The following is a 27,813-nucleotide window of genomic DNA, read 5'->3' as shown; positions in this document are numbered from 1 at the left end:
TGGAGGCCAAGGTAATGCCATCCAGAGTAAGAATCTGGTTAGATACCATATTTCTAAGCTTTTCAGCGCCGAGTACAATGACCTCAGTTTTATCTGAGTTAAGAAGCAGAAAGTTAGTGGCCATCCAAGTCTTTATGTCTTTAAGACATTCCTGCAGTTTAACTAATTGGTGTGTGTTATCTGGCTTCATGGACAGATAGAGCTGGGTGTCATCTGCATAGCAGTGAAAATGTATGCTATGTCTTCTAATGATGCTGCCTCTTTAGTAAGTTGTATGACTACATACTTCAAAGTTGCAACACAGTACTGTTGTAATAGAGTCTCTCTGCAGTCAGACAGACCCACCTGCCAACCTACCAAAATACCTCAGCTGCTTCTATGATAGTGCCCACCACAGACGTCTCTCTAGGACCACATTTTTATGATAAACACAGGCAGACTAATATATATAGTCTGCTGAATACCAGCTGTGTTACTGTTGCATATACACCACCACATCCCTTCTCTTCTCCCCTCCTCATGCATCACTAAGGATGTACATGCAAAATAAAGAGTCTGAAGCTCTGTCCTCAGGTGGAATCTGGCCTCAGATAAGATGAAATGCACATTATTAACTGTACACGACTCTTTGAATTGATATTGCGCAATATCTGTAATTACCTTTCCTTTTACAGACGAAAGGAGCCTTTTTACAATCAGCCACAAGTGCACTTCCCCATATGAACATCCTGCACTGCTCACATGCACACATGCAAATACACACAAGACATTATTTCCAATCCATGAGATCAAGACAAATGGGATAAACTGTGCAGCTGAAACCACATTTGCTGTTATATTCCTTTCCTCTAAATCTACAAACCACAGAACTACATCACCAAATGAACTGGTTTGTACGGCAAAATACAACTAGGGTCTCCTTTTTTAGTTTTTATTACAGAGTTTAAATATGTGTGTTTTTGTGATCGTTCAGGTTGAAATGCCCCTGAGTTATATTTTGGAGTAGCAGTCTGGCCCCTTTTCCATTAGTGGGATTTGAGTGGGACAAGTCAAACATCTTACCAACATGGATCCCTGTTATAGCTCTATAGTCTGCATCCTCCGTGACTGGAAAAACTGGAAGAGAGAGGAGAAAGGAAATCACAGATAAAAAAAGAGAACCATTAACAACCATTAACAAAGCATTAATCTTCGAAATTAAAAGGTAAAGCATGCTCGAGTCGGCCAGATTGGTTTTAGATGTTACATCTTAGGTACAAACAGAAAACCCCAAAACCAAAACCCAAAACATACTCATTACCATCCATTCGCTTCCGCTTATCCTTTTCAGGGTCGCGGGGGGCGCTGGAGCCTATCCCAGCTGTCATAGGGCGAGAGGCGGGGTACACCCTGGACAGGTCGCCAGTCTGTCGCAGGGCCAACACACAGGGACAGACAACCATTCGCACTCACATTCATTCGCACATTCACACCTAGTGACAATTTGAATTAATCAATTAACCTATCCCCACAAGCTGCATGTCTTTGGACGGTGGGAGGAAGCCGGAGTACCCGGAGGGAACCCACGCAAACACGGGAGAACATGCAAACTCCACACAGAAAGACCCCGGCTTGATGTTGGAATTGAACTCAGGACCTTCTTGCTGTGTGGCAACAGTGCTAACCACCGTGCCACCGTGCACCATACTCATTACATCGTGACAATTATTCTGAAGGTAAGGTTTCGAAAGCAAATGGTAACTGACAGTACCTTCCCCCTCCTCTATGAAGCATGTGGACAAAACAATTGAAGTTAGTACAAGAGGAGGGTGGCCGGGGTCACCCTGACCATTAACCATGACCTTCAATAGCTTAATAGAAAACGTTTTGTGCTTTTCACGTGTGGTGAGTTTATGGGCCAAAGGGGTGCATCACCTGGTGGCTTGACTCTTTGAGGCTGGAACAGAGCTTTGGGTCGCTGTAGAGCGACTCTTCTGTAGTAAGCCAAAAAAAAGAAAGGCAGAATGAAAGCAGGATAGGTGTGTCCATTCAGAATTTTAAAGTCAAGTGACTTAAAAGCAGGAAAAAGACCTTTCATGCAGCTCCTTCGAGGGGATGAGCCCAGCTCCACCGTTGCTGTCCTCGAGGTGACAGGCCTGCCACCAGGTGTCATCCTCCATGCTAACAATCTGGAGGACATCACCCCTTTTAAAGGTGAGTGCAGCGTCCTTGCATGGAATGCTAGGATCTTGATTGGGATCATAGTCAAACAGAGCTCGCACAAACAGCTGAGGAAAGAAAACTATGACATTATACAACCTTCAAACTGGTGAAAGGAAAATACACAATGCCTTTTTTCTGTTTTTCCACAGCAGCTTCACAAACTTCTGTATCCTGGCAATGGACTGCGCTGGTGTTTCTTCGCATATGCTGGTGTCAGTTTTGAGAAATGACCACAATCACTGAAAATAATTTGTCTTAATCCATTGCAAATGCTCTCTAGCTGCTCTAACAGTTTCCAGCTTGGACATACACTCTGTGTGGTGAAGATGGCCTACAATTAGTTCTAGCTAAGATTGTTGAACTTGAATTTTTCCACATAAGGTAGGGATTCATTGTTGATGTTAAATTGAGTCAGTACAGTTTAAACGTTTAAATGATAAAAAGCTGTAAGTTGTAATGACGTTAGCGTCTTATCCTTGACGGTCTGATCTGTGCTTACTTCTTGAGAACCCTGCAGCAGCAGTGACAGCATTGTGGCAGAAACACAAAATATAACCCAACACACAAGATATCGCTGATTTCATACATTTTTTTTACTGAAACCAGGTGGACAGTTTTCTCCATGCAGCCGCATCGCATGCTAATGTCCATGCACAATGCACGCTAATATGAGTGTTATGGTTAATATTCTTTGTACCTTTTGCTTAGTTGTTGACATTTCTTCCCTGGAGTATGCAGGAATAATTTTGAACCTGACTTCATCCTTAGAGCGAGCCTGCACAAACACAGTCACATGAAAGCAACAGTATGAGGTACCGCTTTCATATTTTTACACAAAACAGTCGAATCAAGGGGAACAAATTGCCTGGATCTGTGAAAATTTTAATCAATAAATTGATTAAAACATTAAATAAATATGCATTTTTAAACCTTAATTATTGGCATACTTCTTTATTTTTTAGGCTTGCACAATCACCAAAGTACTTTTGTATTATTTTAGCTAGCTACATCGTTCTGTTTCTAGCCGTTAAGCTAAGCTAGCTATTGCTCAAAGTAGCAACAGAAAAACATGTTGTTTTGGTTTGTTTTTTTACTGACAAATAAATCTCACTTTAAATTGAAAGTAGGAAAAAATGGATTTGAAGATAGGAGCCTCTGATGAAGACTGTAAACAGTCTGAGAGAAATCAAAATATTAGCAGCATAATGTGATAGCATTTGATGTTTTCTCAGTTTTTCCTCATGTTTTTACCTTAAGTATGATTTATAGAGTTCTGGCTACTCAGAATTTTTTTTATTACATGTTACAATATACTTCTAGCCTTGATCCTACAAAATTTTACCTCAAAGAAAAGTTTAAAAAATGTGGTTAGCTTATGATATTACTCTTTACTCTAACCTAAATTTATTGCTCTTGTATTGAAGTTGGTGTCACAAGTTGGCCTTAACACTTTGCACATGACTGGGTAGCAATTTATTGCAAATAGCCTGTGTTGTTTATGTTTTTGGAATAAAATTTTCAAAGATTTCCATCACCATCGCTTGTATTTTCATTAGACTGAATATTTTGGTTGGTTGGACCCCATAAGATTAGCTGCTTTTTAGTGGGCTGCTGAACTGGCTGGAATGGCAGGATGATGGCACATGATGTTTTAGCTAACTGTCAGCCGAGTCCTCTTCATTTGATAGCGCAGGTGTTAACACATTTGGCTAACAGAGCAAAGAGTTCCAGTTCACAAACCCAGCCTTGTGTTAGGTAAGTAACACACTACTGTAATCTGTTCAAAACCAAAAAATGTTGTCAACCTTACAGAAATATTGTAATTAGGTGAACAAGAATTTTTTTACAGAAGGGAAAGTTTAAGTGAAGTGGAAAGGTTTATTGGTTTTGGTGGCTTAATGAGAAAAAACATGTGAGACTAACCAGCAGAGGAAGGATTTCCTTTGGCTTCCTGTGCTCTAGTGAGACTCCATTCACCTCTCTCAGCTCATCGCCTTCATGGATGAGGCCTTCAAAGCATTGGAGATTAATATGGAAACCTGTACCTCATGCTTTTCTTTAAAACATGGAAATGTACAATCACAGCGTTTCTGCAACCTAATGTAAGCGAGGATGAAAGGAAGCATATTTGCAATCAAGAGTCTATCAGCTTACCGCTTTTGTCAGCTGCACCTCCTCTCATGATCCTCGCCACAACAATAGCCCCGGTGGATGTATCCCTCTTTATTGTTGCTCCCTTAAGGACAGTGATTAGTGAATGAATGGACAAGCATACGAGCAGATGCAGAGAGGCAAAGAGGTCAAACGATGGCGAGTGAAAGTAACATGTTGAATTTATTAGGGCCTAGACAAGCTTCTTATTTAAAGTCCCCTGATTCCAAGGAAGGTTATTTGTATCAAGACGGGCCCATTTAGGCGGCTGCCTTCATGTAACACACAAAGCGCTGGAAAAGGTTATTGAAATCAGCATTATTTTCAACAGATGTTATTGATGTGGAGCAAATCGCAATGGAAAGAGCATCTTATGTAGCTGACTACAATCAGCTCATGCTCGGGTGTAACCCTGTTGTCTGGAAAACATGTTGGATTGATCAAAGAGGGTATGTCAGAAAAAGGTCAGTCCCCTTCCAATCTAATTTTGGGATCAATACAAAAGTATGTTCTCCATTATTGGTCCGAAGAGCCTTTTGGAAGCTCAATCACCAACACAGGAGTACACACACACACAAAAGCAAAAATGTCCGTCATTAAGTAAATTACGTTAATATTTATCCTGAAAACATATTTTAATTAAACCTGTCGCTGGGATTTCTGCGCTGTTTGTTTGTCTTTTGCTTAGTGAGATATCTCAGAAAGCTGCCATTAGAATTCACTGACATCTGTTGGAAAGTAAAGCAACAATACGAAATAATAGAAAAGCCTGGTTTTGTGATGTAGATCCAGGATTTTTCAAAAGAAATTTTCACTTTGCATTTGAGGACATTTCTTCTATTTTCTAATAAACTACTGGGCGTACTTGAATGGGGGGAAAAACCTGCCATATGAACCCCATTGCTATCAATCACTGACTTTATGGAGATTTTGATCCAGAAGCAACTGAAAAAACTGATTATAATAACAAATTTAGAGGATTTGTGGCATTGGCAGAGGTATGCACGCTTTGTAGTTTTACTGGTTTCCTGTCCCATTTCACTTGATCCAGGAAATATAGAGAAAAAAAAAACTGACAATGGCTGAATGTTGAATACGGGGAATCATTCCGATACCACCGAGAAAATTAGCTTTGATTAAAGACCTCGAAACTAGTTGATCTTCATTAGTAACAATCATTCTAAACGAGCAGAACGGCTTTAAAATGCCATTAAGAGGTTGGGTTTTTTTTTGCTGTTTATACACACAAGTTTTGCACACCATACACATCTGCACAACAATGCTGGAATCGTGCCGCTCGTCTCTGCAGATATATGGCAAAAGAGATGTGGAAGAATTGACTCTGTAAATTTTGAGCTGAGGAAAGCTGCCTTGTGTTTCAGCCTAGAGGCAAATGTGATCCTGTCAAAGGCTTTCGTCCCGCTACACCTTGGCATACGCCGCTTTAGCAGTCACGCTGTTCAGCAACACAGCATGAATTCAGTCCCTGGAGAAAACTTCAGCCTGTTAGATGTGCTCATTGCGCTGGATTGCCCGTGTGTGTCAGTTAATGTGGCTGGACAAATTGCGCATTTTTAGGCACAGTCGTCTCGTTACATGGTAGCTTTGACCTAAATGTTTGCATTTCTCTATGTTTTGCGTGAGGTCTGAGACCAGGCAGGCTGTATTAGAGACAAGCTGGCACGCAGCACAGACAGAAGGAATTCATTTTCTCGGCATGACGTTTTTGTAACCGGCCTCTGGCCTCTGTCACTGGAAATTAGTTGTATCAAATGTGTTTATTTGTTTCGCTGCTAAGAGTTAAATGAAGATTCACATAACCGCTGCATCGTGGCTCTCTCTCTGTTGGTTTCTTTTTTAAAACCTGACCTTTGAGCAGGCTGTACTGACCAGAGGCTCTTTGGTTTTGACCAAACTGACAATTTTGACCGAATCCTCCTCGTCCTCCAGTGCGTCATCAGGTATGGGTGGCAGAACAGGCTCAAAGTCTCTCTGAGCTACAGCGTCATGGACATGCAGGAGACTCTGCAAAAGGAATAGAAAAAACAGTCAAGATGGTGTTCAGCTTTGAGTTATGTCACTTTGCATTCTGGGATTCTGGAAATACACTGGGCTGAGTCCAATCAATCTGACATGCACCGAAAAGAAATACTCCTCTGTAAGTGTCCCAGGCCATACATACTCTGAACATAATGAGGCATGCAGGCTGTCAAGCTGCTGTCCGATTCAGCCTGTGCACTAATGCTGGAGGTTTCATTGGAAAACTCGTCCAGTTTGAATTTAGGTAGGCAGTAGAACTGCCTCCCCGCTATCCCCAGTGTCCCTAATGTCACCAGCTTACACGTTTAGATCATCTGTTAGGTAAAGTGTAGTCTTAGAAAGGTTGACAGCCAAGCTTCGCCCCGAATACACTTACCTAATCCAGAGGCAGCAGTTTCCTCCTGGAATGTCAGCATAATTTAGTTTGGAATGTACCACCAGCCTGTGGGCCACCTGAAAGCAGCTCCCCCTCATCACTAACACTGGCTCTGCCTGCAGCCATCTGGCTCAGCTCAAACATCGCGCATCTTATAAAGGATCACTTCCCAGCGAATTGATCTTTGACTCGCTATCAATACACAGGCAGTTCATTTAAATTCTTTTTGATATGGTTGCTTTGGCAGTGTGAAATTCCCCGGTTTTGTTTGCTGAAAAGCAACACACAGGATAAATGTTAATCCCTCTCTCTGCGAGCCTGTGCAAAATGCAGTTCCAAACAAGAAGGTCATTTACTGTAATATGAAAGAATGAGAAGAGGGGGGGAAACATGTGCTCATCAACTTCATTTTAATAATCAGCCAATCCATCTGTCAGTTAGTCTACTTGTTATCCGCATATCCATCAACAGTTACTCTGCTCAAAAGCTGCCAATGAGTGAGCAACGTGTCTCTGGCCACTTTCACAGACAGGTTTTTAAAAAAAACAAACATTCATTTACAGGATATTATACCCAGTGTCTCTTATAAGTATGTGCGAGCCCGTGCACTGTGGCCAAGAACAAACAGGTCATTAGGGCTGTTCAAACAAACCTGTTAGTTGTCGGCTGGCTTCTGCTCCTCATTAGGAAAAGCCACAACTTCTGCAGTTCACTGGAAAACCATATGCGCTGTGTACGTATGCTACGTGTATGTGTATGTGCATCTGAAAAATGACTGTCAGCAGATCCGAAAGAAGGAACTGTGCGTTTGAGGAGTGTGGACCTCTATATGAGTGCACACTAATAAACATAACTCGGGAGTAGATTAGCTTCAGTGCTAGTGTGGTTAATAGATGTCAACACCTCTCAGCTGCAGAATGATGAGGTGTAATCAGTTTAAATGAACTTTACGGTCAGATTAATTTGCCACTTTGAGTGACTCATATAAGAGTGGATTGTAGGAAACATATACTGTAAGTCGTTTAATGTATATGTGTGCTTGTAGCATGAGCGGAGATGGAGCTGTCAGCTACAATTTTAATGTCAACAATCTTGGAAAAAATTACTGAGAAGTACACAATTACTTTTCATTGTTGCCATTGAATCTTTGGTGCTGGAGAGCTGAGACAGAAGTGAACAAAGCAACATGTTTTTTTGGCTGCTTTTTCATTTCGTCTCAAATCTCATATTTCATCATCATATCTGGAATCATCAAATCCTTGTGGAAGAAACATGCACCCTTTCGCAGTTCAAGTAATGTTTGTGTGTAGCAAAAAGAGTCAGTTCCTTGAATACTTAGATGAGACTGAAGCCTCTTTTCTATCGCTCTTGAAAATAGCAAGAAGCTGTGAATTACTACCATAAGATAAAAACTGTAAATGGGGAAAAATAAGAAACTATTCTAATGAATATTTGTTCTATTTTTTGTGTCGGTTTTTTCTAATAAAACAAGTTAGCTGCATCTCCAATTAGGTCACTTTTTGTCTTCTTGCTAAGCTAAGCTAACTGGCTGTTAAAAGACAGGCATGAGGGCAGTGTTGATTTTCTGATCTATCTCTCAGCAGCAAAGTGTAAAGTCATCAGCAGCTAAAGATTTCTATGTTTCATATTGAGTGTGCTGGGTAAACATGAAATCTTGTCTCTTGTTACGACATTTGCAACAATCGCAGCTTTAGAGCTTTAGAGCAAGACAAACCAGGAAGTATTAAAACAGGTCCAGTGGCTGAGCTCCTGATGGCTCACTGCAAATCACAGATGTCCATACCATATGAAATTCTTTACAATGCATCCTAAAAATGGAGCTTTACTTATATAGCACTTTTATACTCAAAGCACTGCATATTAGAAGCCACATCCACCACTATACACACCTTTCATGCTGTTTGCTAAGTGCCTGGCTAGGAGATGAGGGGACTAACATTATTATAACCAGGAAAAGAAAAAGGCAAATAGAGTGAGTTGTTCATTAAGGACTCGACTCACAGAGTCTGCTGCAGTGCTATTTCAGCCAAACAAAAGGACCACAAGCTAAAATATCCTGAAAAGTAAAGGAGATGTTTAACCAAATCAAAGGGAAAACACTTCTGCTACAGGCAAACACTTGCTACTTACTGGTTGCTTAAAGACTCATCTTATCTCATCTCATCCTCAGGCAAACCATTCAAAGCTGTCCCACTCACTGACAGAGCAGCTCTTCACCAGCTTATATACTGGCTGACTGCTGAATGTGCACTGGCATAGTGTTACAGGCCTTTAACCAATTCTGAAAAAGTCAGAATGCCATGTAAAATGTAAATAAATGTAAATTAAACAGATTGCAACAATTTTTTTTAAAATTTACAATATAGCATAGAAAACATAAGAAATATTTAAACTATCAAAATGACAACACCAGAAGCAAGCACGTGAGATCATATATTGATTTCTGTCTGTCTTCCTTTTAGTTATTTTATGTTTGTGTACACTTATAGTGAAACACTACAAGGTAATTTACAAGTCTACTGATAAATTTTGCTAAAGCGTTTCTATTAAAATAATCATTGCTGAGTAGTCACCTCCTCTGTGATTTAGAAGAGCAGGAAGTGGTGAGTGGGAGGGACAAGAGAGAATGATAACGCAGCAGATTTTTAAGCTCTTTAACTTTTCTACTGCTAGTTTTACAAGGTGTACACGGTAAAATTGTGCTGGTTAACTTTAAGTTCTTGTACACCTTGTTAAAAGAAGGTCCGAGATGGATGTCATATGTACTAGTGAAATGATTTTGTTTGTTTTTTTGATTGTGACAGGGGCGCACCAAGAGGGGTCAGGGGGGCCACTGGCCACGCTCAACTTTAATAGCTGGAAATTAACTAGGCATATAATTCTTTTCCCCCTCTTTTTTTGCCATATTTTTGCAAGTAACCTATATTTGCCAACAGCATAACAAAACTAGAAAGTCTGTTTTCAGTGTGCCACCCCAATATTTTAAGTGGTCCCCATATGAAAAAATTCTGGAGGCGCTCCTGGATTGTGAGAGAAATATAAATGGAATTGTGGACATCAGTACGAAGCGTGGATGCTTTTGACCAGAGTAGATACAATGACATTTTATATACAGGCATTGCATGGGCTCAGAATGCTTCAGAAATCATTGCCTGTAAACACAGTTCACTATGCCATCCATAAATGCAGGTTAAAGCTCTATTGGGTACTTTTGAAAAGGACCGAAGAAAAGAGGAAAACCTTTCTGTGGTCAGACGGTTCAAAATCCTTCTGGACTACAGAGAGAGACCATCTGGCTTGTTATCAGCTCTCAGTTCAAAAGCCTGCATCTCTAGTATGGAACTGGAAGCTTGCACCATGAATGCTGAAAGGTTTTAGAACAACATATACTCTCATCCAGGACAATGCTAGAATATTATCACTATCAGACAGGAATGGGACAGCATTCCCCTCCCCAAAACCCAGCAGCTTGTCTCCTCAGTTCCCAGGTATTTACAGACTGTAGTTAAAAGAAGATGGGGTGTTTCACAGTGGTAAACTTGTCCCTGGGAAACCTTTTTGGTTTTTTCTGAAAATGGTGCATTATCTCTGCTGTGTTTTCTGTGTTCTGCTGTAAATAAAAAATATGGGATCAACATGTTGATGACACGCTTTACCTCTGGCTGTATGCTAATAAACTGTTTAACTTTAAGTCAGTTCAAATTCAAGAGAACAAGCCATTTAGCATCTCTCTGTGCCTGTTTTACATGATTTGCAGCTAATATCTGCATCTTGTATCCATATATATATATATTCCCTTTGCTAAAAGTGATATATAACTGGCCCAGGGAGAGGGGAAGCTTTAGCTTGACACATGTCAAGTTACAGTAACATGTCACTGTGGAAGGAAATATTTTTACCTGAAAGTGGGGTTTGGAAATGAGGGCAAGCAGCTCTTTGACTTCCTCTCTCCAACCCTGGTATATGAGCTCCTCTGCCAACTGGAACAGGAAAGAAGAGAGAGGTCGGATGTTTATAATTAGAGGTACTCTTTTTATGTTAAGGCTTTTGTGACGTTTTCAGGTAGGGAAACGAGCAAAAACGCATAAAAGGTTCATGAAATTTATATCTGCCGGACACAACGTCAGTGCTGTCGTTATTTCAGACACTTTCTTAAAGCCCTGTTTGCCTCACGGGGAGTTTTCTCATCCTGGTGTGAGCCATTTGTCTGTTTCCTGTTTTAGCTTTGCGTCTCGAGTCACTGTCGGAAAAAAAAAGGCAACACTTCTGAATGTTCAAGGCTACACGACAGCTGTGGTGACAGCTAAAACAGAGCAGCCTTGACCGTCGGCAGCAAGTGGAGAGGCGGCGAGTGACTGTGTGCAGTCGCCCGTCTTGTCAGGCATATTACTGTAATGACTTCTACTGCTTCAAGATGTCGAGGCACACTCCAGAGACACAATGCATGAAGGTCATTAGTTTCCACTGTGAGCAAACAGAAGCCTCTCTGAGGGGAAACAGAACCTCGGTTTGGCCCTTGCAATAGGTCCTGATGATTTAAGCCAGGCAGAGAGTGGCTGTCGTACTGAATCTGAAGCAAGGGGACTGAAGGGAGAGAGCTGAAGTGGGGGAGTGTAGCAGAGAGACAGAATGGAAACATGGCAGATATTACAGTATATGGATATGAAAAAAGAAGAAATGGAAGGAAAAGAGAACAAGAAAAGGGGTGGAGAGGTAAAGATAATGGAAGGGAGGGAACGTTTAGGGGTGGAGAGAAGAATATATGGAAGGGAAAAGGGTTAAAAAAAAATTCAATTTGGACATTGTCCAGGACAAAGGTGGTGAAATCAGAAATAAAGGTGGGGGATAATCGAAATGTACAAATTAGTCATTGGGATGGATGAAAATGAAAGAAAGACGGGATGGTAACAGGAGTGAGGATGACGCACATCTGTCTGTCACTTCAGCCTAAATCTGAAATGAACTGTTTTCCTGAAACATTAGATGGAATGATTTTCGCGGCTCCCGCTTGGTGCTCAGTCTTCAATGATCTAACTCTTGGCTCATGAGTTAAAAAAAAAAAAAAACTCCTTTAAAACAGCCTTTTCAAAAGATGATATCTAAGGTGACAGCGTTTGAGACAACATTTCATAATTCAGCACACATAAGAAGAAATCCTCTTTGTGACAGGAAAGTGAGAGAAGACCATTTGTGAGATAACCTCCCCCCCAGAACTGTTCCCTCTTCTGTCAAGCTGTCATCCTCGGCAGTGTGTCTATCTGCAAAAGATGTTTGGAGACGGTCACTTACACTTGAGGCCAGATTCGCCGCGTGCTCCTGGATGGGGACGGGGCTTCGCTTCTCAAAACGCTTCAGTTGCTCGTGAATCTGGCAAGTAAGGAGAGGATCATGCAAGAGCTTTTCTCTGCAGTAAAGAGGAACTTTAACTATTACTAGTTACTTATCAATAACTACCAATACTACTGCTGTGAAAGCAGCTGGCTACTAATATAGATTTAAAGAAATTTTAAAAAAATCCCAAAGTACTGTAAATATAAACCTTTAATACAGTACACAGCTGTAGTGAATCTGTGATATGGTTTTATTGTTTTTGAGACTGGTGGAAAATATAGTACACTGTTGCACTTGCTGTAAAAAAAAATACAGGACACCGTTCTTTTTACAGTTAAATCCTGTAAATGCTGACGCCTTTAAGGGAAAAAATTATTAAGAGCAACTGCTGAGCTAAGGCCACCATGAGACTCCTGTTGCCCTGAATCACTTCCAGGACGGCCCCCGACCAGATTTTATTTATGTAACAACATTTCATGGAAAGTTTACATGTAATTAAATTAGTTAAACTCAGCATCGAATTTGTGTGTGTGTGTGTGTGTGTGTGTGTGTGTGTGCATAATTCTTGTCATCTGCAGACTGGAAAAAAAGTATTTAATCCTTTTACTTAAGTATAAGTTATAATCATAAGTATCTTAATAGTGCCATAATATGTACCTGAAGTACATATGGTGGCACTTTCCAGTGTACATAATATTAACAGCACTCTAATCCAGTGGCATTACTTGTACATAATAAAACATAAACACATAATACTGCTAACAATAGGATCTGAATACCAAATTCACTTTAAATAAAGTGAATTCTGTGACTTGGATGGACAGATTGAGCGGTCACAGCTCATTACAGCACAAACGTGCGTTCACCTTGAAGAGCAAGTGAAGCTTCTTCTCCATCAGCATGCTGTGGAGAAACCTGTAGTCCTCCTCTCTGTCGGTATGTGGCTCAGTTCCAGACATCATTGACGATAGCAGCATGCACATGCCTACCGGGTAAGTGGCAGGACATGCATAAGCACACGTGCAAATGAACAAACCTGCACCTGCTCTTATCTTCTAGGTTGTGTTTTTGAGGGTCAGAAGGTGAGGTCAGAAGCCAGATGAGAGAGGTCAGAGGTTAAATGAAAGGTGTGATTAAAAGCCTCCTATATGGAAGATCCAGTGTCACTGTGCTCATCACACAGGATATAAGGAAAAGGATATAATGAAACCATACTCTGGTTCATATTCTATATTCTACATACCTCTATGCTCAGTTTGGTTTAGCATCCCTCCTAAGAATAGAAGAAAAAAAGGACAAAGAAACCATCTCAGCAGACTTAAACTCTCTCTTTTTTTTGTGTAAAGAGGGAATGTACCACATGTGAAAAGGAAAAAGGAAAGAGTGTATTTGTCTTTAGATGGCCCCGAACAACATACTGAGATATTAGTGCCCCCTATTGCTGATTTTTATTGTAACAGTTCTTATCAAGTATCAACAAAGCCATGTCCATTATTTATATTTATTATTTATATATATTTCAGTTTGGCGTGTTTAAATAATCAACATTTCTTGCAATAATTTCAGGAAAAGATCAAAACAAAGCTCAGTTATTACATTTCAGTTTAGATCTTAAAATAAATATATAAAAATGCATTACTTTGATGAAAGTATGTTGCTTTCTTTGCTTGTACAACAGTTTTAGCCATGATCTATCCACCAGTGTGGGTAGAGGATAATGTCTGCAGGACCTTTGCACGGGTTCAGTTTTAGATTTATATCTAAAAATGTATGTGAAAACCAAAAACAATAAGGTTTGCACTCTCACAACAGACTAATTTATGTATGAGTTACTCTGTTGTTACTCATGCATGCAAGTATGAGGTACAAAGAGTTTGAAGCTACACAATACTGTAAAACTGATTTAAACACGTGAAATAATATAATAATGAATATTTTGAATGTTAATACGCATTAACAACAAATAGTAAAAATCATGAGAAATTTTTTGATGCTCTGTCACTAAAATCAGTTCAAAAATGAAACACCTTGAACAGAATATCTCAACACTGATTATCTAGGATTTAGTTTTAATTCTTTTAATATTCCAAGGCCATGTTACAAAGATTATAAAGGATGTTTCTGTCTTATTTTGGTTTTTTAAATTCAAATAGTGTTTAAGTAGAAAAAAAGTTACTGCTAAGCAAAACAACAGAAGGATGCACTCACCAGAGACTGTCCATCCCATAAGGGCCAGGTCATGCAAGCCATATCATTTAAAATGTGTAAAGAGTACAGGCTGTGTTTGAACATCCACTTGTATTGAAAGGTTATGCACTGTTCCACTGACCGCAATGTAAGAAAGACCGTCTCTTATTCCATCAATATGTGTTCGGTTTGACACAAATAAAGCCAGCAGGCAATCGATACGCCAATCACATCATGGAGGTTACACAGCATGGAGTTTAATGTTGACCTATTTCAGTTCAGCTACCCACATATGACTGCAGACGCTCAGTCATGCACAATATTAGTACTAGATAACGTCTTACATGATGAAACATATGGATGTTCTGATTTTGAAAATGGTGATGTTGGGGTCTCTGTTACTATAATGGAATACACTGTATAGTTGCAGTTGCATTAGATATCGCTGGTCACAAAGTTCAGACTGTCCATCAGGAACCCTGTACAGTGCTTGTCTCAGTAGACTCCAGACATCCGAGTAGTTGACTATAAATGCCCTGGACTCATTGCATTTATAGTCAACTACCATATTCTACATAAACCACGTATCAATTAGGCCAAAACCCAGGGGTGGTAAGAAAATGGACATATTAGCCTGCTGTGGCCTGTTCACGCTGGGCAAAGTGTTCGTGCGGGAGCTATATGACAACACCACAAAAGCGACAAAGCGTGCAGGCTGAAGCAAAGTCCCACTTGACAACTTAAAACTACCGAGACGTGAGGTGAACTTTGAGCAGCCAACAGCAGCACTGACAGACTGCGTCATGTTATCCAGACACAGCTGAGCTCATACGGGATATGATGAGACTTCCTTCAAAATAATAGCCCATCAACGCGGAAATGCCACGGTGAGGTGTGAAAATCAAACACTTTTTGTTAGAGAACCACGTACGGTTATTTTTGTTATTTTGTGCCATTTTGACAGCATCGCATAAAAAGTATAATTACCTATTTAAAAATGATAACCCAGTTACTTGTGGTTTTGACTTAAGCATATATTTTATAATTTTAAAACGGAAGAGTGGAAGTTCTTTTGCGATATTCTGTTTCACATAATACATGATAATAATAATAATAATAATAATAATAATAATAATAATAATAATCTTCTAAACGCATAACTAAAATTATTTTAATTTGAAAAGACAAACAGGAATTTCGTCCTCCTAGCCAAACATTACTGCCTTCACCGTTTCCTCCTCCATCTGCTGCCTTCCGCTGAACTACATCGGCCGAGTTTAGCGTATACCGTAACTGCATGGCAGATGGTGCACTGAGGGTGTTTCTTTTTTGTTTTTCTTTTTCAGTAAAGACCAGCCGCTATGCAGTGCTGGTATTCGGTGCGTGACTTTTAGCTCTCTGTTTGGCCGGACAGACTAAGTGCAGACATCAGGAAGCTGAAGAAAAGAGCTGTGAGAGCAGCCAGGCAGTCAGGAGGCCACGGTTCCCCCTCACACACATACACACATCACCACGGTCTTGATGGTGATGTATGCAAGGAAACCAACAAGAGTCAGCGATGGGTAAATCAGACTCAGAACTTAGCGTTTGAAACATGTTTTTCTTACGCCGTTGATTTAATTTGTGCGTTTAAGGTTTACTTGTAGCCGTTAGCTAGCATGGTTAGCCTGCAATTAGTTAGCCGTTGATTCCGGATATGTACCTTAGCTGGTCGATTACCATTACACTTAATAGTATTCACATCGTAAATCCTGCCTATTCTAGGTATTTGTAAGATATACTTTAAACTTTACCGATTCAATGTGAACTACAGTATGAGCAAACACATGATGATAAGATGGCAAGTCAAGCTAACTTGGCTAACGCTAGCTACTTAGCTAACTGTATATGCTCCAGAAAGTCAGTTTTCAAAGTGACAAATAAAATAAAAAAACGTCATTGAGATCTTGCTCTAACCTTTGTTCTCTGTGTCTCCACAGGTGCAACGACAGAAGGGATCCCCAATCGTATCAGGTATGTCATGTTCAGGTTGTTAGCTGTCACCTGTCATGACGATCCATAAACGTAGGTCAGCAGTGTGCAAGTGATCAGCAACTGTCTGGACACATTTCAGTTTGATCACAATGGTAATTCATATGTGGACTGTCTTACTTCAGCCCTTGTGTTTCAGTTACTCTTATCAAAACAAATATTTACTAGAAATGTCAATAGAATGTCAATAAAAATAAAAATGCTCTCATTCAACTTAAAGGGTCTCCTGATTGAGAGGTAAGAACACCACTGTGTGAGATTGAGCATATCTCAACAATTCTGCTGTGCACTGTCCTTTTTAGACCCATAAATCTCAGCCAAAGAGCCAGGCCACAAGCCTTCACCGCTTCGACAAGGTGCGCGATGGGTCGTCAGATCCTGTGCCCCCTTACAAGATGCAGCGACGCTCAGACGAAAGTCCTGTCAGCAGACACGGAGAAGGCACGGCACATGGCAAGGCGAAACCCTCTCACAGCGTCAGAGGGAAAAACGGTGAGTCTGGTGGCATTGCACGTGCATGCCATTGCAAGATTAATCTCAGGCGGTTGTTATGAAGGGGAAACGGTAACCACAGATGGGCTCAGATAGGCATAAAGGTCAACCCTGTCGTTGTTTCTATGCTGGTCCCTGACATAATATGTGAACTTCTTCTGTCATGTGTTATTGTCATGAAGACTCTGGTCACCCCTTCCAGTTGTCATGTTGTGGGAAAAAAGCTTCCCATAATACTGCCATCAGATTAAAATGTTAGAATGTAAACTGCAAGTGTAAGCCTAAAATAACAAAAGGCAAGCTGATTTCTTTTCCCTGTTGTGCAGTTGTGACTCTCCCTGAGGATTTAGCTCTTAGCAGAGCCTTGTTTGCTTTCTCTCCTTTGACAAGTGGCTTTGTTGCAGGGACCAGTGGCTCTCCTCAGGAGAACTCCCACAACAACAGTTCTCACCATGGCACCGACTTGCACGCGGCTCAGAGCAAGCCCGCAGACAGGGTAAGGATCTACCCAGTGTTATCTGATTATAAAACCTTCAGCGATTCCTTTAGAGTGCAGCCACGCCACTGTGGAACATTTTATGCGGGGCGTGATGGATAGCCATCTTCCTTTCTCATGCAGACATTTATCAAACCTAACGCAACAATGCTTGACTGTAACTTCATAATTATGTAAGAGGCTCCTTGTGTAGTAGATGGTCTGATTAGAATGTGGACTTCCTTGTTTAAACGATTTGCCATTTGTCAGTGTGAATGAGAGACACATTGTTATTTCTCACTGGTTGGACTGCACAGTGGGACCAAATACACAATATTCAACATTGTCTGGTTTGACACTAATTCGAACCGCTCCTGCAAGCACCCACTGCTCCGTGCATTTGTAAGCTTTCCTACAGACTCTTGTCAGTGCACACATGGCTCACTTTAAGTGTGTAATATTCAAATTACATTAGAGTCTATCTTAATTCTCTTATATCAATAACTGTGGGAACTGCAGTACTAAAAATCAAATTATATAATTTTTTTTAAATGAATTGTTACTAAGATACTGTTGGTTTTACTAGTAGTATGTGGTATCTAATTACTCTTTCCACAGAGAAGGCATGAGATCATATGTTATAAGGGCTCAAGCCTCACCTACAAAAGCACAGTTTTAAAGTTAGTACAGATGTGGATGAGAAATGTTAGATCCTAACAGAGTCGTTAGTATATGCATCATCATTAATATTAAACATACCAGCTCGCATCCACACTCAAAAGCCCCGGTCCATTATCGAGGCTCGGAAATGAAAGATGTTTACCTCCCAAAGCAAAATGGATTTATGTTTACCAAATGTGCTGACTCAGGTATGCTCTTGCCAGTATGTACAATGAAGTAGGACTGCTACCTCCAAGCACTGGAATAAACAATTTAAATGAATTCTTCCACTTGTTGATCTTTGCTTTTGAAGCTTCATAACCCATTTACACAAAGTGATCGATTGCCTTGCGTTACATCAGTTTAAAGAGCACTTTAATATCCTCTCAAGTTGTTTGAAACTTGAATGCGTGCTCCTCAGGAAAAAAAAAAGTGAGTGCTGGAAAACCGACACTGTTGCTTGAAGAAACTTTGACTTGAGCACTTTGAGACTGGAAAAGTGCTTAGTGGAGCAAAAGCAGGTGTGATGGCTCACAGTTTCAAGAGGAATGTCACTGCTGGAAAGTGGGTTGTGTAATAACACTGAAAAGAGAACTACCGACCAGCAACTACCAGAATGCTTTGCAACCTTTTCCTGTTCATCAGACAGACTGGACTGGTTTGAGGAGGGAGCGTATGGAAAATAAGGAAGTACTTTTATACAGAGCGGAAGAATTTATCTGGGGGAGATTTGCATAAATCACATAGCATGGAAGGATTAAAAAAACACAGATACTGTGCTTTCAGTTTTACAGTTCTAGGTTTTTTTTTTAGTATCAGTGAAATAGCCTTTGAAGATCAGGGCTCATGAAAACAAGGGAACATCCTAAACCTGTATGAACAGTGGGTACTTAAAATGAATGCATGCTTCTGCAATGGATCGACAGAAAGCCTACGGTGCCAGTGCCAATACTTATACCTGTGCAGGTTGCATCAGTGGCAGTGTGTAGGGCTTCAGAAAGGTTTGTAGTTGGGATGTACCTAGATTTAACAGCGAAATGTATGTCTGCCAGTGCTTGATCAGCAGGTTGTATGCTTTACCAAGAGAATAAAGAGTGTGTGTGTGTGGGGGGGGATAGACGATTAGATGCAATCAAAAAGTACACAATAAGTTGAAACTGGCCAAAAATGAACTGTCAGGATTTTCTTTTCCCAACTAAGGTTAAATTTATCTGCTCTTCGGATCATCATGGCGGGAGGACCATGTAGCTAACTTGGCATGACTTCTTTGTCAGATTGACTAAGCATCAGATATTTTGACTTTGAAGTGAAGGGTCACAAGAATAATAATAATAAAAAAATCTATGAAAAATGATCATGCTTACAATAATTGCATTACTTTGGCAATGTTATTGGGAAAGTTTTTGTATAAACTGAGCAAAATGAACTTGGGTGAAATTTTTGTAACTGTTTGACTCTCCATTTTCCTTGTGACTAGGACCCAGCAGATGACTGGACAGAGCACATTAGCTCCTCTGGGAAGAAGTACTACTACAACTGTAGAACTGAGGTCTCCCAGTGGGAAAAGCCCAAGGACCTGCTGGAGAGGCAAGGCTCACTTTATTCAAGTCTGTTGGCTTTTTAACCTGAGACAGTGACTGAGGTTGTTGTTCTCATGCAGAGTCACACATGACGGCTTTAGCACCACAATGCTATCAGAATATCATTAGCTTAAGGCACAGACTCAAACCGCACCCCACGTCCTTAACATCATCGCTGTTGCTTTACAAAACCTGTTTGCTTTGCTTCAGGGAACAACGGCAGAAAGACTCAGTCAAGATGGCAGCAAACAGTTTTCCCAGGGACATGGACTACAGACAAGAGGCCTTGCAGGACAAAGCCACAACAAGTACGACTTACCAATAAAATCTTGTTCATGTGTATATAGTTGTGCTTCAGGATATAGCGTGAGTTCATTCTGTGTTCATCACTCTGCTCGTCTCCACAGAAATCGCATCAGTGGATCAGTCCACAGCAGCCAATTGCGGCCATTCTTCCTCTTCCTCTCAGAGCCTGACCCCTGCTGCCGCCGCTATAGGCTCCACCCCTTCCAGCATGTCGTCCTCTTCTTCGTCCTCTAGCGTTCAGGCGCCTCAGTCTGCCCAGTTGCCCTCGCCGGCGCTGCTCCAGGACCCGGCACTCCTGCATCAGCTCCTCCCGGCGCTGCAAGCAACTTTGCAGATGAACAACGGCAGCATGGACGTGGCCAAGCTGAACGAGGGTGAGGATGAGGGCGTGGTTTACACTGCTTACCGGTCTAGTGTCTTATTCAGCACAGGGGCGCACAGTTGGTTCTCAGAGTTATATTATGGGTTGTTTACAACTTCATAGTTGTTTAGCTTAGAAAAAAAAGGGGGGGCCGTCCTGTTTGGAAAGCTTGCTTTTACACACAGGTATTCCTGCGTACACAGCAAAATATGTCATCTTTCAAAACAACATCTTGTTTGTTTTTGCTTTTTGTAACCCCCACCCCCAAGAAGCACATGTGTTCCGGCATAAAAAGGAACATGCCGTGCTCCTGCCTTGAGGTATGACTTCCAAAAAGAGTCAGGATGAGTGCGCGGGCTAAGTTTATGAGAACCAGCAGAATTTGACGATGCGTGGCAAAACAAGCTAGCAGTTCGGCTACATTTAGGCTTCGTTCATGTTAGCTTCCTTCTGTCTGTTGATATGAACTTAGTTGGTGCACTGTGGTTATAAAGAAGCTTGTCGGACAGGTAAGAGCTGGATTTTTACCCTCTTAAGATTTTGCGTCAGACAGCAAAGAGGCCACAGTGTTATCGACCCTTTTGGTGATAGAAAGAAAAAAAAAAATTAGAATCTGTGTTTTATTGTCGTTTTTGTTTCCCTCGCACTGTTGCACTAACTCGATTCTTATTTCAACTGAGTTTTCTGACTTCTAATGTTTATGCACTCACCTGTTGTGTGTTCTTGCTCACTCACCTGTGTGTGTGTGTGTGTGTGTGTGTGTGTGTGTGTGTGTGTACACGTTCCCTCTTTCCTCCCTCCAGTATTGGCAGCTGCTGTCACCCAAGCTTCCTTGCAGTCTGTGCTTCATAAGCTCCTCACTGCTGGACCCGCTTTCAACGTCACTGCTCTGCTCTCAGCTGCTCAGCACTCCAACCAAGGTACGGCCTCTTTGCTGTTTTTCACCATCTGCTGTCACATACTGATTTTTATCCTCTTTGGAAGGTTTCTGCTCTCTGTGTCCTTGTTTTACTGTGTGTATAACTTTAGGGTTTTTTAGATTGACTACAGCTATGTGGGGGGAAAAGAAGCACAAGACATGGTCCCATGTTCTGGGATAAAGGATGTTTTATATGCTGTTGTATTCCCTCTTCAAGCCTTTTTACCTTTTTAACTGTTTGCTGTTAGTCCTAAAAAAACTGGTCTAATATCAGTGCTCATTTTCCTCCCTGACACTCTGTACAGTGATACGTGCAACCTGACAAATCCCCCATTCTTCCATTTTATGTTTTCCTGTTTTCAGCCCAGCACTCGAGTCAGTCGCCGGTCTCCCTGACGTCCGACACATCATCACCGCGGCCGTACGTCTCACCACGGAACGGCACGCCACAGAGCAACCAGAAGTCTCATTTGGGTGTGCATCCTGGCAGCGTCTCATCCTCGCAAACCAGGGTGAGCCTTTGAAGCTAAAGTAACAGAGCAGAGACGCTGTGTTTATGACTGCACTCCTCTGGACCATCTTCTCTGTGTGGGTTTTTGTATCCGTGTCTTGTTTTTATTCATGTTTCTCCTCATCGTCATCTGTTTTTCCCTCTTCAGGGCAGCATGTCTTCTGGGAAGCCAGGCTCAGCTTCCTTGTCCCAGACAGCAGAAAAGCGTCCAGAAGACCCCAGAACTCTGCAGCAGAGAAGGTAACTTTCAGGAAGGAATTATTTAAAAGGGCAACTGGCCTGAATTGCAAAAACATGCTTTACAAAATGCAGCAACATGTGTTCCAGATAGTGTTTATGGGAACGGTTTATTTTTGAGAAAGGGTTTGCAGCAAGGTCTGTGTGTTATTTGAGAATAGTCATTTTGGGGACACTCAGCTCCCAATGATGCAGTTCCTCGAACAACCGGAAATGTTGGTGAGGCTTATTATTCATCCATATTTCCCCATTCATAGGTTAGACGGTGAGATTATAGACCGATCTGTGTAACAGTAATCAGCTAGAACATCAGAACAACTGCAGCAGGATTTTATTAACACGGTCTCCACCTGCGTGTCTTCCTCCAGCAGCCAGGACATGTTGTGCACAGGATCAAACGCATCTGGTGCCTTGTTGCCTCACGCTCCGTCCAGCAGTGCGAGCCACTCAGACACCCCTGGCTCCTTCACTCCCAGCCTGTCAGCTCATTTCGATGAAAACCTCATCAGACATATCCAAGGGTGGCCTTCAGAGAACACAGAGAAACAGGTATAGTCCTCCAGAAGACAGGTTCACATTTTGTAAGGAAAAATGTAGAGCTTTGAATTCCATTTTTCGATAGTGAAATTGGCTCTTGAGTGACTTTCAGTAGACTTTGTCGTGAGTGGGCCTGTACAATATATGGATATATCCTCAGTAGTTTTATTGCTGCTCATTGTGTTGATGTTTGAATGGACAAACTGAGACTGCAGAAAAAATGATGATGGGGTAAAGAGCTTGTGCTGTGAAATGTTTTCACTGTCACTTCTGGTTGTGCTACTCTGTCATCTTTTCTGCTCCCTGTGTTGGAGTTTTATTTTATGCTGAACTTTCTCTCTCTCACTTACACACACACACACACGCACACACACACTGTGTGTGTTCAAAGATGCTGTTCTCCATCGCATCTATGATAACTCTTTGTTACACAAATGCTGGCGTTTTTCTTTTTCCTTTTTTTCTTTTTTTTTGCCTGTCCCATTTGGTTCTTTAGCCGTCAGAATTGTTGTCTGAAGACCAACAAGGATACCCAATGGATTTATTTTGCCAAATGGATCATCATGGCATTGCGGTATTGGTCCATTTGATCGACCTTTGTTTTTATTATTTATTTTATTTTGTTTTCAGTTGTTACAGACGGGACAGACATGAGTGAGGGATAGGAAAAGGAGAAAGAAAGAGAAAGGAAAAGAAAAACAGAAGGGGAGAGGGACAGTGAGAAAGGGGGGGGGGGAAATCTCCTGGATCATCTGTTGAGAGAAAAAGAAGAGAAAACAAGCAAAAAAAAAAACAAAGCAACATACTAAACACAACACCATCGCATTAATCTAGCTAAGTGTAAACAGCAGTAAATACTAAATATTGAATGTTGTTGTGCAGCACGCAGGACAGACAGCGCACAATGTGCTTTGAAGTAGCAGCCAAGAAAGGTGTGATTTAAGTCTACGAACAGTGAACACCCGTGTGCACACCTGTGTGGACCAGTGCACTTGTATTCAAATGGTTTCCCCATGTAATGGTCTGCAAGAGGGTGTAGAGAGCCATAGCCCTGTCCCCCAGGGCATGAAGCAGGCATGGAGGAGATCCAGGCCCCAGACATCCAGAGGCCCCAGAGTGCGAGAGCCCAAGGAGGACCACCGGAGGGGCATCCCTGCCACCTTCATGGGAAGGGCTGAGGATCCCCAGACGAGGGGTCACCCATTTAGTTTTTTGTTGACAAAATGCACTTCTCCCTTTCCACCAGGCGGCTCGGTTGCGTGAAGACATCCACAACATGGGCAGCTTGTACATGTCTGAAATCTGCACAGAGATGAAAAATCTTCGGTCTCTGGTCAGAGTGTGTGAAATCCAGGCCACACTGAGGGAGCAGAGGTGAGGCAAATGGCTACATTTGCATAGACTCAGCTGTTAACACACATGCATTTGGATTTACATTTTCTTTTTTTTTGCAACTGCAGAATCTTGTTTCTGAGGCAACAGAGCAAAGAGCTGGACAAGCTGAAGAACCAGAACTCCTACATGGTGTGAGGACCTGACCCGAGAGGAACAGGCTTGGATGGTCCGAGTGAGACAATTAGAGAGGGAGGAATAGACACGGACAGCGAGCTGCTACAGTTTATTCCTCCTGCAAGAGCGACTGTTAGAAGTCAGTAACTGACAGTGAAGCTCCGTCATCCTGAACATGTCTTTTCTTTTTAATATATATATATATTTTCTTTTCTCCATTGTCCACTACATAAATTGCTCAAACCGACTGTTCGCATGTCGGAACAGCTAAAAAAAAAGTGGACAACGGGACCTTTTTTGGACAGCACCTTTTGGACCACAAACCTTGGATTGTGTGTGTTGTATTGGGTTAACTTGTTTTCTGGTGTGTTTTGATGTGTAGTGGTCAGGAAGAGAGTCAAAATGAACTAAGACAAACCCTCTTGTGATTGGTGTGACACTTCTGTGGGTGGGGGGGAGAGCGATCGGGTCCCCTTCCCAAACTTCTGAAACGAACTTTGTCATGCACTGCGATGTGTGGCTTCAGTGGCAGTGATGTTACTGTTATTATTCTTTTTTTTTTTTTTCTTCACCAATCAGTGGGTTTGCCAACCCATTTTGTCTTAAAGCTGGTTTGTTTTACATGTCACGAGATTCACTGAGATCTTTGGCCAGAGCGAAATGACAGATGTTTTTTTGTCCCAAATGACGGGATTGTTCCACTGATACAGAGTCACTTGGAAGACATGGCTAGTTGTGTAAAAAGCACTTTGAAAGCTGTTTTGATGAAGCTTATGTTATTGGACCTAGGTTGGCCACAAGTACATCTGAGGTTGTTTTCCATTGGTAGCCCTGCTGGCAGTTTTCTTCCTTCTTTTCTTTTTAAATTGTAAAATTGTCAATATTTTGTTTCTGTTCCAAGTCAAATTGGGGACATGTTCATTCCTTACACGCAGCTTAGCAGGAGGTTGCATAAAAGAATAGAAAAGTGACTGAATTTACAGTCCCTTAAAGCTAAATTATTATTATTGTGCTGGAGTTATTACATCCTTGTAGTTGTAACGAAAAAGCTCGACGAAGGAATTTTTTTTTTTTTCTGTAAGAAACTCATGTTTTGGTTTTGTTTGGTGCTGTAGCCTTATCGATTGACTCTAGACAGGTGTGGTTACTTTTTGCGAAGGGTTCATTCGCAATGAGAGGGCATACTTTTATATGGCCATCAGATTAAAACTGCAGTCTTACACTCCAACAGTTTAAAAAAAAGTTCCTTTGTTTCCTGGTTGTTGTTTTTTTTCTGTGACACGGAATAGTTCCCACAAGATCGGATGTGCACAACTTTTGGGGTTTCGGGGTGGGGTCAGATTTTTTTGGGGGGGCTTTGTATTCCATTAAATATGTGAATAAAATATTATGCCACACCCTTTGCTTGACTTTCACTGACATCTCAAGCATGCCAACAGAATATCTTCAGTATCACTTTGTAAGCAGTTAACAGACCATTGCCTGTTTGAGTACAGCTGCTGACCACCAGATGGTGACAGTGAGCAGTGTTACTTTTAAACCTAATCCTGCCCATGTGATCGTTTCTTGCTGGAATCCGTCATATTAAAAGAGGACTTGGAAATTTTGAAATACCTGGCCTGTGTTACTTTTCTCTTCCTATACCGGGGCCATATATCCATAGTACCCAGCCCTTAGATAACCTGCCACACTTTACTTTCCCTTGCCAGGGGTGTTTCCACACTTAACATAGTTTAATTGCCATTTATTAACATTTGTATATTATAATTTAAAATAAAAAATATAACCTCAAATATTCATAAACCCTCTATTTACATTAAAGGCATAAAACTCTACAAACCCAAATGACACCTAAAAACCCAGAACAGTGTCGCCCCACCAAACTTGCTGCTTGGTCTCTCCCAGAACCCTTAACTAGTAACCTTTAAGAGCTTCCTTTGTCTGAAGCTGGATTTTTGCTTCAAGAATTGCAACATTTTCCTCATTTTCTTCCATCGTGACCTTTGCTTGTGTTGTGTTCCCCATGCACACAGCTACCACATGCTCAGAAAACCAAAACCTAAAGAGTGTTTTCGTGCTTTCACCAAGTATCTCTTGCACTCTATATAGAGTATTGGGCCATCCAGTCTCTTCATCTTTGAATTTCAGTCCCACTTCCAGAGGTGTCCAACTAGCCATGCAGTCCGCCTTTACAAACATTGGTAAGAAATGGGTCTTTTCAAAGAGCTCTGGTAATGTAATAGGATCCTTTAATTACAACAAATCAACTGGTGAGACGTCTTCCCTCTTAGATAATCTATGATCAGCTGTAAGTGGTGTCATTGCAAAGTGGAAGAGTTTAGGAACTATAGAAACTCAGCCACAAAGACACCATGTAAAACTTCAGAGCGAGGTCACATGCTACACTCTGCTGACTCGATAACTGCAAAGCTGCAAACCCCCTCCAGCATTAACATCAGCACACAAAAGCCGTGTGCTGGGGTTTCAAAGAATGGGTTTCCCTTATGGAGCAGCTCCTGTAGGTGTAATGTGTAGGTGACCCAGTACTTTTGTCCATATAGGATAGTTCATATATAAAAAATCAGATTCGTTTTCATTTAGAGACTGAAGCATTCACAGCAGCTATACGAGTGCAGATAAGTCCAAATTATTCTTTTAATTATGTCTTCATCCTAATCGGATCATGCTGATCAGCTTTACTGTTCAAATGTAGGAACACATTCTTATAGTTTCGCAGTGGTCAGCACTGGCCCCTTTGAGGTTTCCTATCTTTTTTATACACTCCTGGTCTGCTCATTGTGCATTCAGGATTTCCACTCGATTTCTTTTATTACCATTTAGTCAGTACAAAGCTCTTTTTCTAGCTGATACATCAGCAGCTAAATGTGCAGAGATCACCAAATTTATCTGCTGCACGGGTTCCATTTGTTCTCATATACTACATGCTGCTGTTAGGGCACAGAGGGCATTGCTCTCATTACCAGTGATGCAACATCTTTTTTTTTCTGTTACACTTAATCACAAGCTTATTAAAGATGATTAAATACTGTTGTTTCAGTACATGGTCTATGGCTCAGAGTGGCTTGAGACGGAAATAAAGTTTTTTAAAATTTTAAATCTTACAGAGTCTGTCCATCCATCTCATTCATCTCTTCCAGAAGAACAAGACTGCAGTGTGTCTTGGTTTAAATAAATCCTGAACTGTGTGCTGTTTCATTGAGTTAGTAGTGAAGCCTGTGGCACTGACATCAAGTTACCATCATGGCTATTATAATGATCTGTTCCTGCCCTCTTTTTCCCCTCATCACTGTTTGGTTCTTGTTTTTCTTTGTCAGTTATATGAACTCACCTCTCATACATTATTTAAGGATCACACTCCTGATTTTCATCTCCTCCTGGGACCATTTCTATGTTATAAGTCACCCTTCCTTTCTCATCTTTGTTCAGTATCTTAATTTGTCTTAAGTTGGAAGCTTAATGAGTAATCTGGGTTTTGTTTGCTGCGCTGAGTAAACAGTGTGTGGACGTGACCCCCCAACACGAACACATCTCATTTAAAGCAAAATTAAACCCGCGGTGATACGTTGATGGCTGCATTTTTTTATGGATCCCGCCCAAATGCCCATGATGGCAAACCTTTACCTCTGAACCTCCTGGTATGATACTGGTATTAGTTCTATTGTCATGCATCTTCCTTCTACTTTTCTAGTTTTTCCAGGAAAAACAGACAGACATGGAAAGCCAACATCAGTCTCTGTGACTGCTTCACCTTTTTCTCTGTCACCCAGATAAACAAAGAGGCTTATTTTTACCCTCTGACACTCCACCTTTTTGTTTCTTTGCCTCTCTGCTGTGTGCCATCTAGGTCACTTTACTAGAGGTGGGAA

The 27,813-nt window shown here is 41.3% G+C and overlaps 2 protein-coding genes across 3 annotated transcripts in view; one reads left to right on the top strand and one right to left on the bottom strand.

The window, feature by feature from the left end:
- The window catches only part of LOC146498171 (MAGUK p55 subfamily member 7-like), a 33,634-nt gene extending 18,327 nt beyond the window's left edge, over nucleotides 1-15,307 (bottom strand). The window contains exons 1-12 of the mRNA XM_085140271.1: nucleotides 14,330-15,307; nucleotides 13,365-13,394; nucleotides 12,988-13,106; nucleotides 12,080-12,157; nucleotides 10,690-10,770; nucleotides 6,244-6,378; nucleotides 4,357-4,438; nucleotides 4,126-4,211; nucleotides 2,900-2,977; nucleotides 2,071-2,267; nucleotides 1,915-1,973; nucleotides 1,063-1,116 (exon numbers count right to left, since the gene is read on the bottom strand). Coding sequence (XP_084996397.1) covers nucleotides 1,063-1,116; nucleotides 1,915-1,973; nucleotides 2,071-2,267; nucleotides 2,900-2,977; nucleotides 4,126-4,211; nucleotides 4,357-4,438; nucleotides 6,244-6,378; nucleotides 10,690-10,770; nucleotides 12,080-12,157; nucleotides 12,988-13,106; nucleotides 13,365-13,394; nucleotides 14,330-14,348 — 1,018 coding nt within the window. The 5' untranslated portion in view covers nucleotides 14,349-15,307. The remainder of the gene's footprint in view (nucleotides 1-1,062; nucleotides 1,117-1,914; nucleotides 1,974-2,070; nucleotides 2,268-2,899; nucleotides 2,978-4,125; nucleotides 4,212-4,356; nucleotides 4,439-6,243; nucleotides 6,379-10,689; nucleotides 10,771-12,079; nucleotides 12,158-12,987; nucleotides 13,107-13,364; nucleotides 13,395-14,329) is intronic.
- A 210-nt stretch (nucleotides 15,308-15,517) lies between these two features.
- LOC146498170 (WW domain-containing adapter protein with coiled-coil-like) lies at nucleotides 15,518-25,323 on the top strand. Of its 2 annotated transcripts, none has more exons than XM_085140273.1 (13): nucleotides 15,518-15,870; nucleotides 16,288-16,321; nucleotides 16,642-16,831; nucleotides 17,236-17,327; nucleotides 19,444-19,553; nucleotides 19,757-19,854; nucleotides 19,954-20,226; nucleotides 21,017-21,133; nucleotides 21,496-21,644; nucleotides 21,792-21,883; nucleotides 22,252-22,429; nucleotides 23,664-23,791; nucleotides 23,878-25,323. In XM_085140273.1, the coding sequence occupies exons 1-13, from the start codon at nucleotides 15,830-15,832 to the stop codon at nucleotides 23,945-23,947; spliced, it is 1,572 nt and encodes a 523-aa protein (XP_084996399.1). In that variant the 5' UTR covers nucleotides 15,518-15,829; the 3' UTR covers nucleotides 23,948-25,323. The 2 variants fall into 2 exon arrangements, with proteins under 2 accessions (XP_084996399.1, XP_084996398.1); XM_085140272.1 differs by having other exon boundaries at nucleotides 15,519-15,870; nucleotides 22,249-22,429.
- The last annotated feature ends 2,490 nt before the right edge of the window (nucleotides 25,324-27,813 follow it).

The sequence above is a fragment of the Neolamprologus multifasciatus genome, chromosome 18 (assembly GCF_963576455.1).
Source record: "Neolamprologus multifasciatus chromosome 18, fNeoMul1.2, whole genome shotgun sequence".
Taxonomy (NCBI): Eukaryota; Metazoa; Chordata; class Actinopteri; order Cichliformes; family Cichlidae; genus Neolamprologus; species Neolamprologus multifasciatus.
This window is presented reverse-complemented; position numbering and strand designations above follow the sequence as displayed.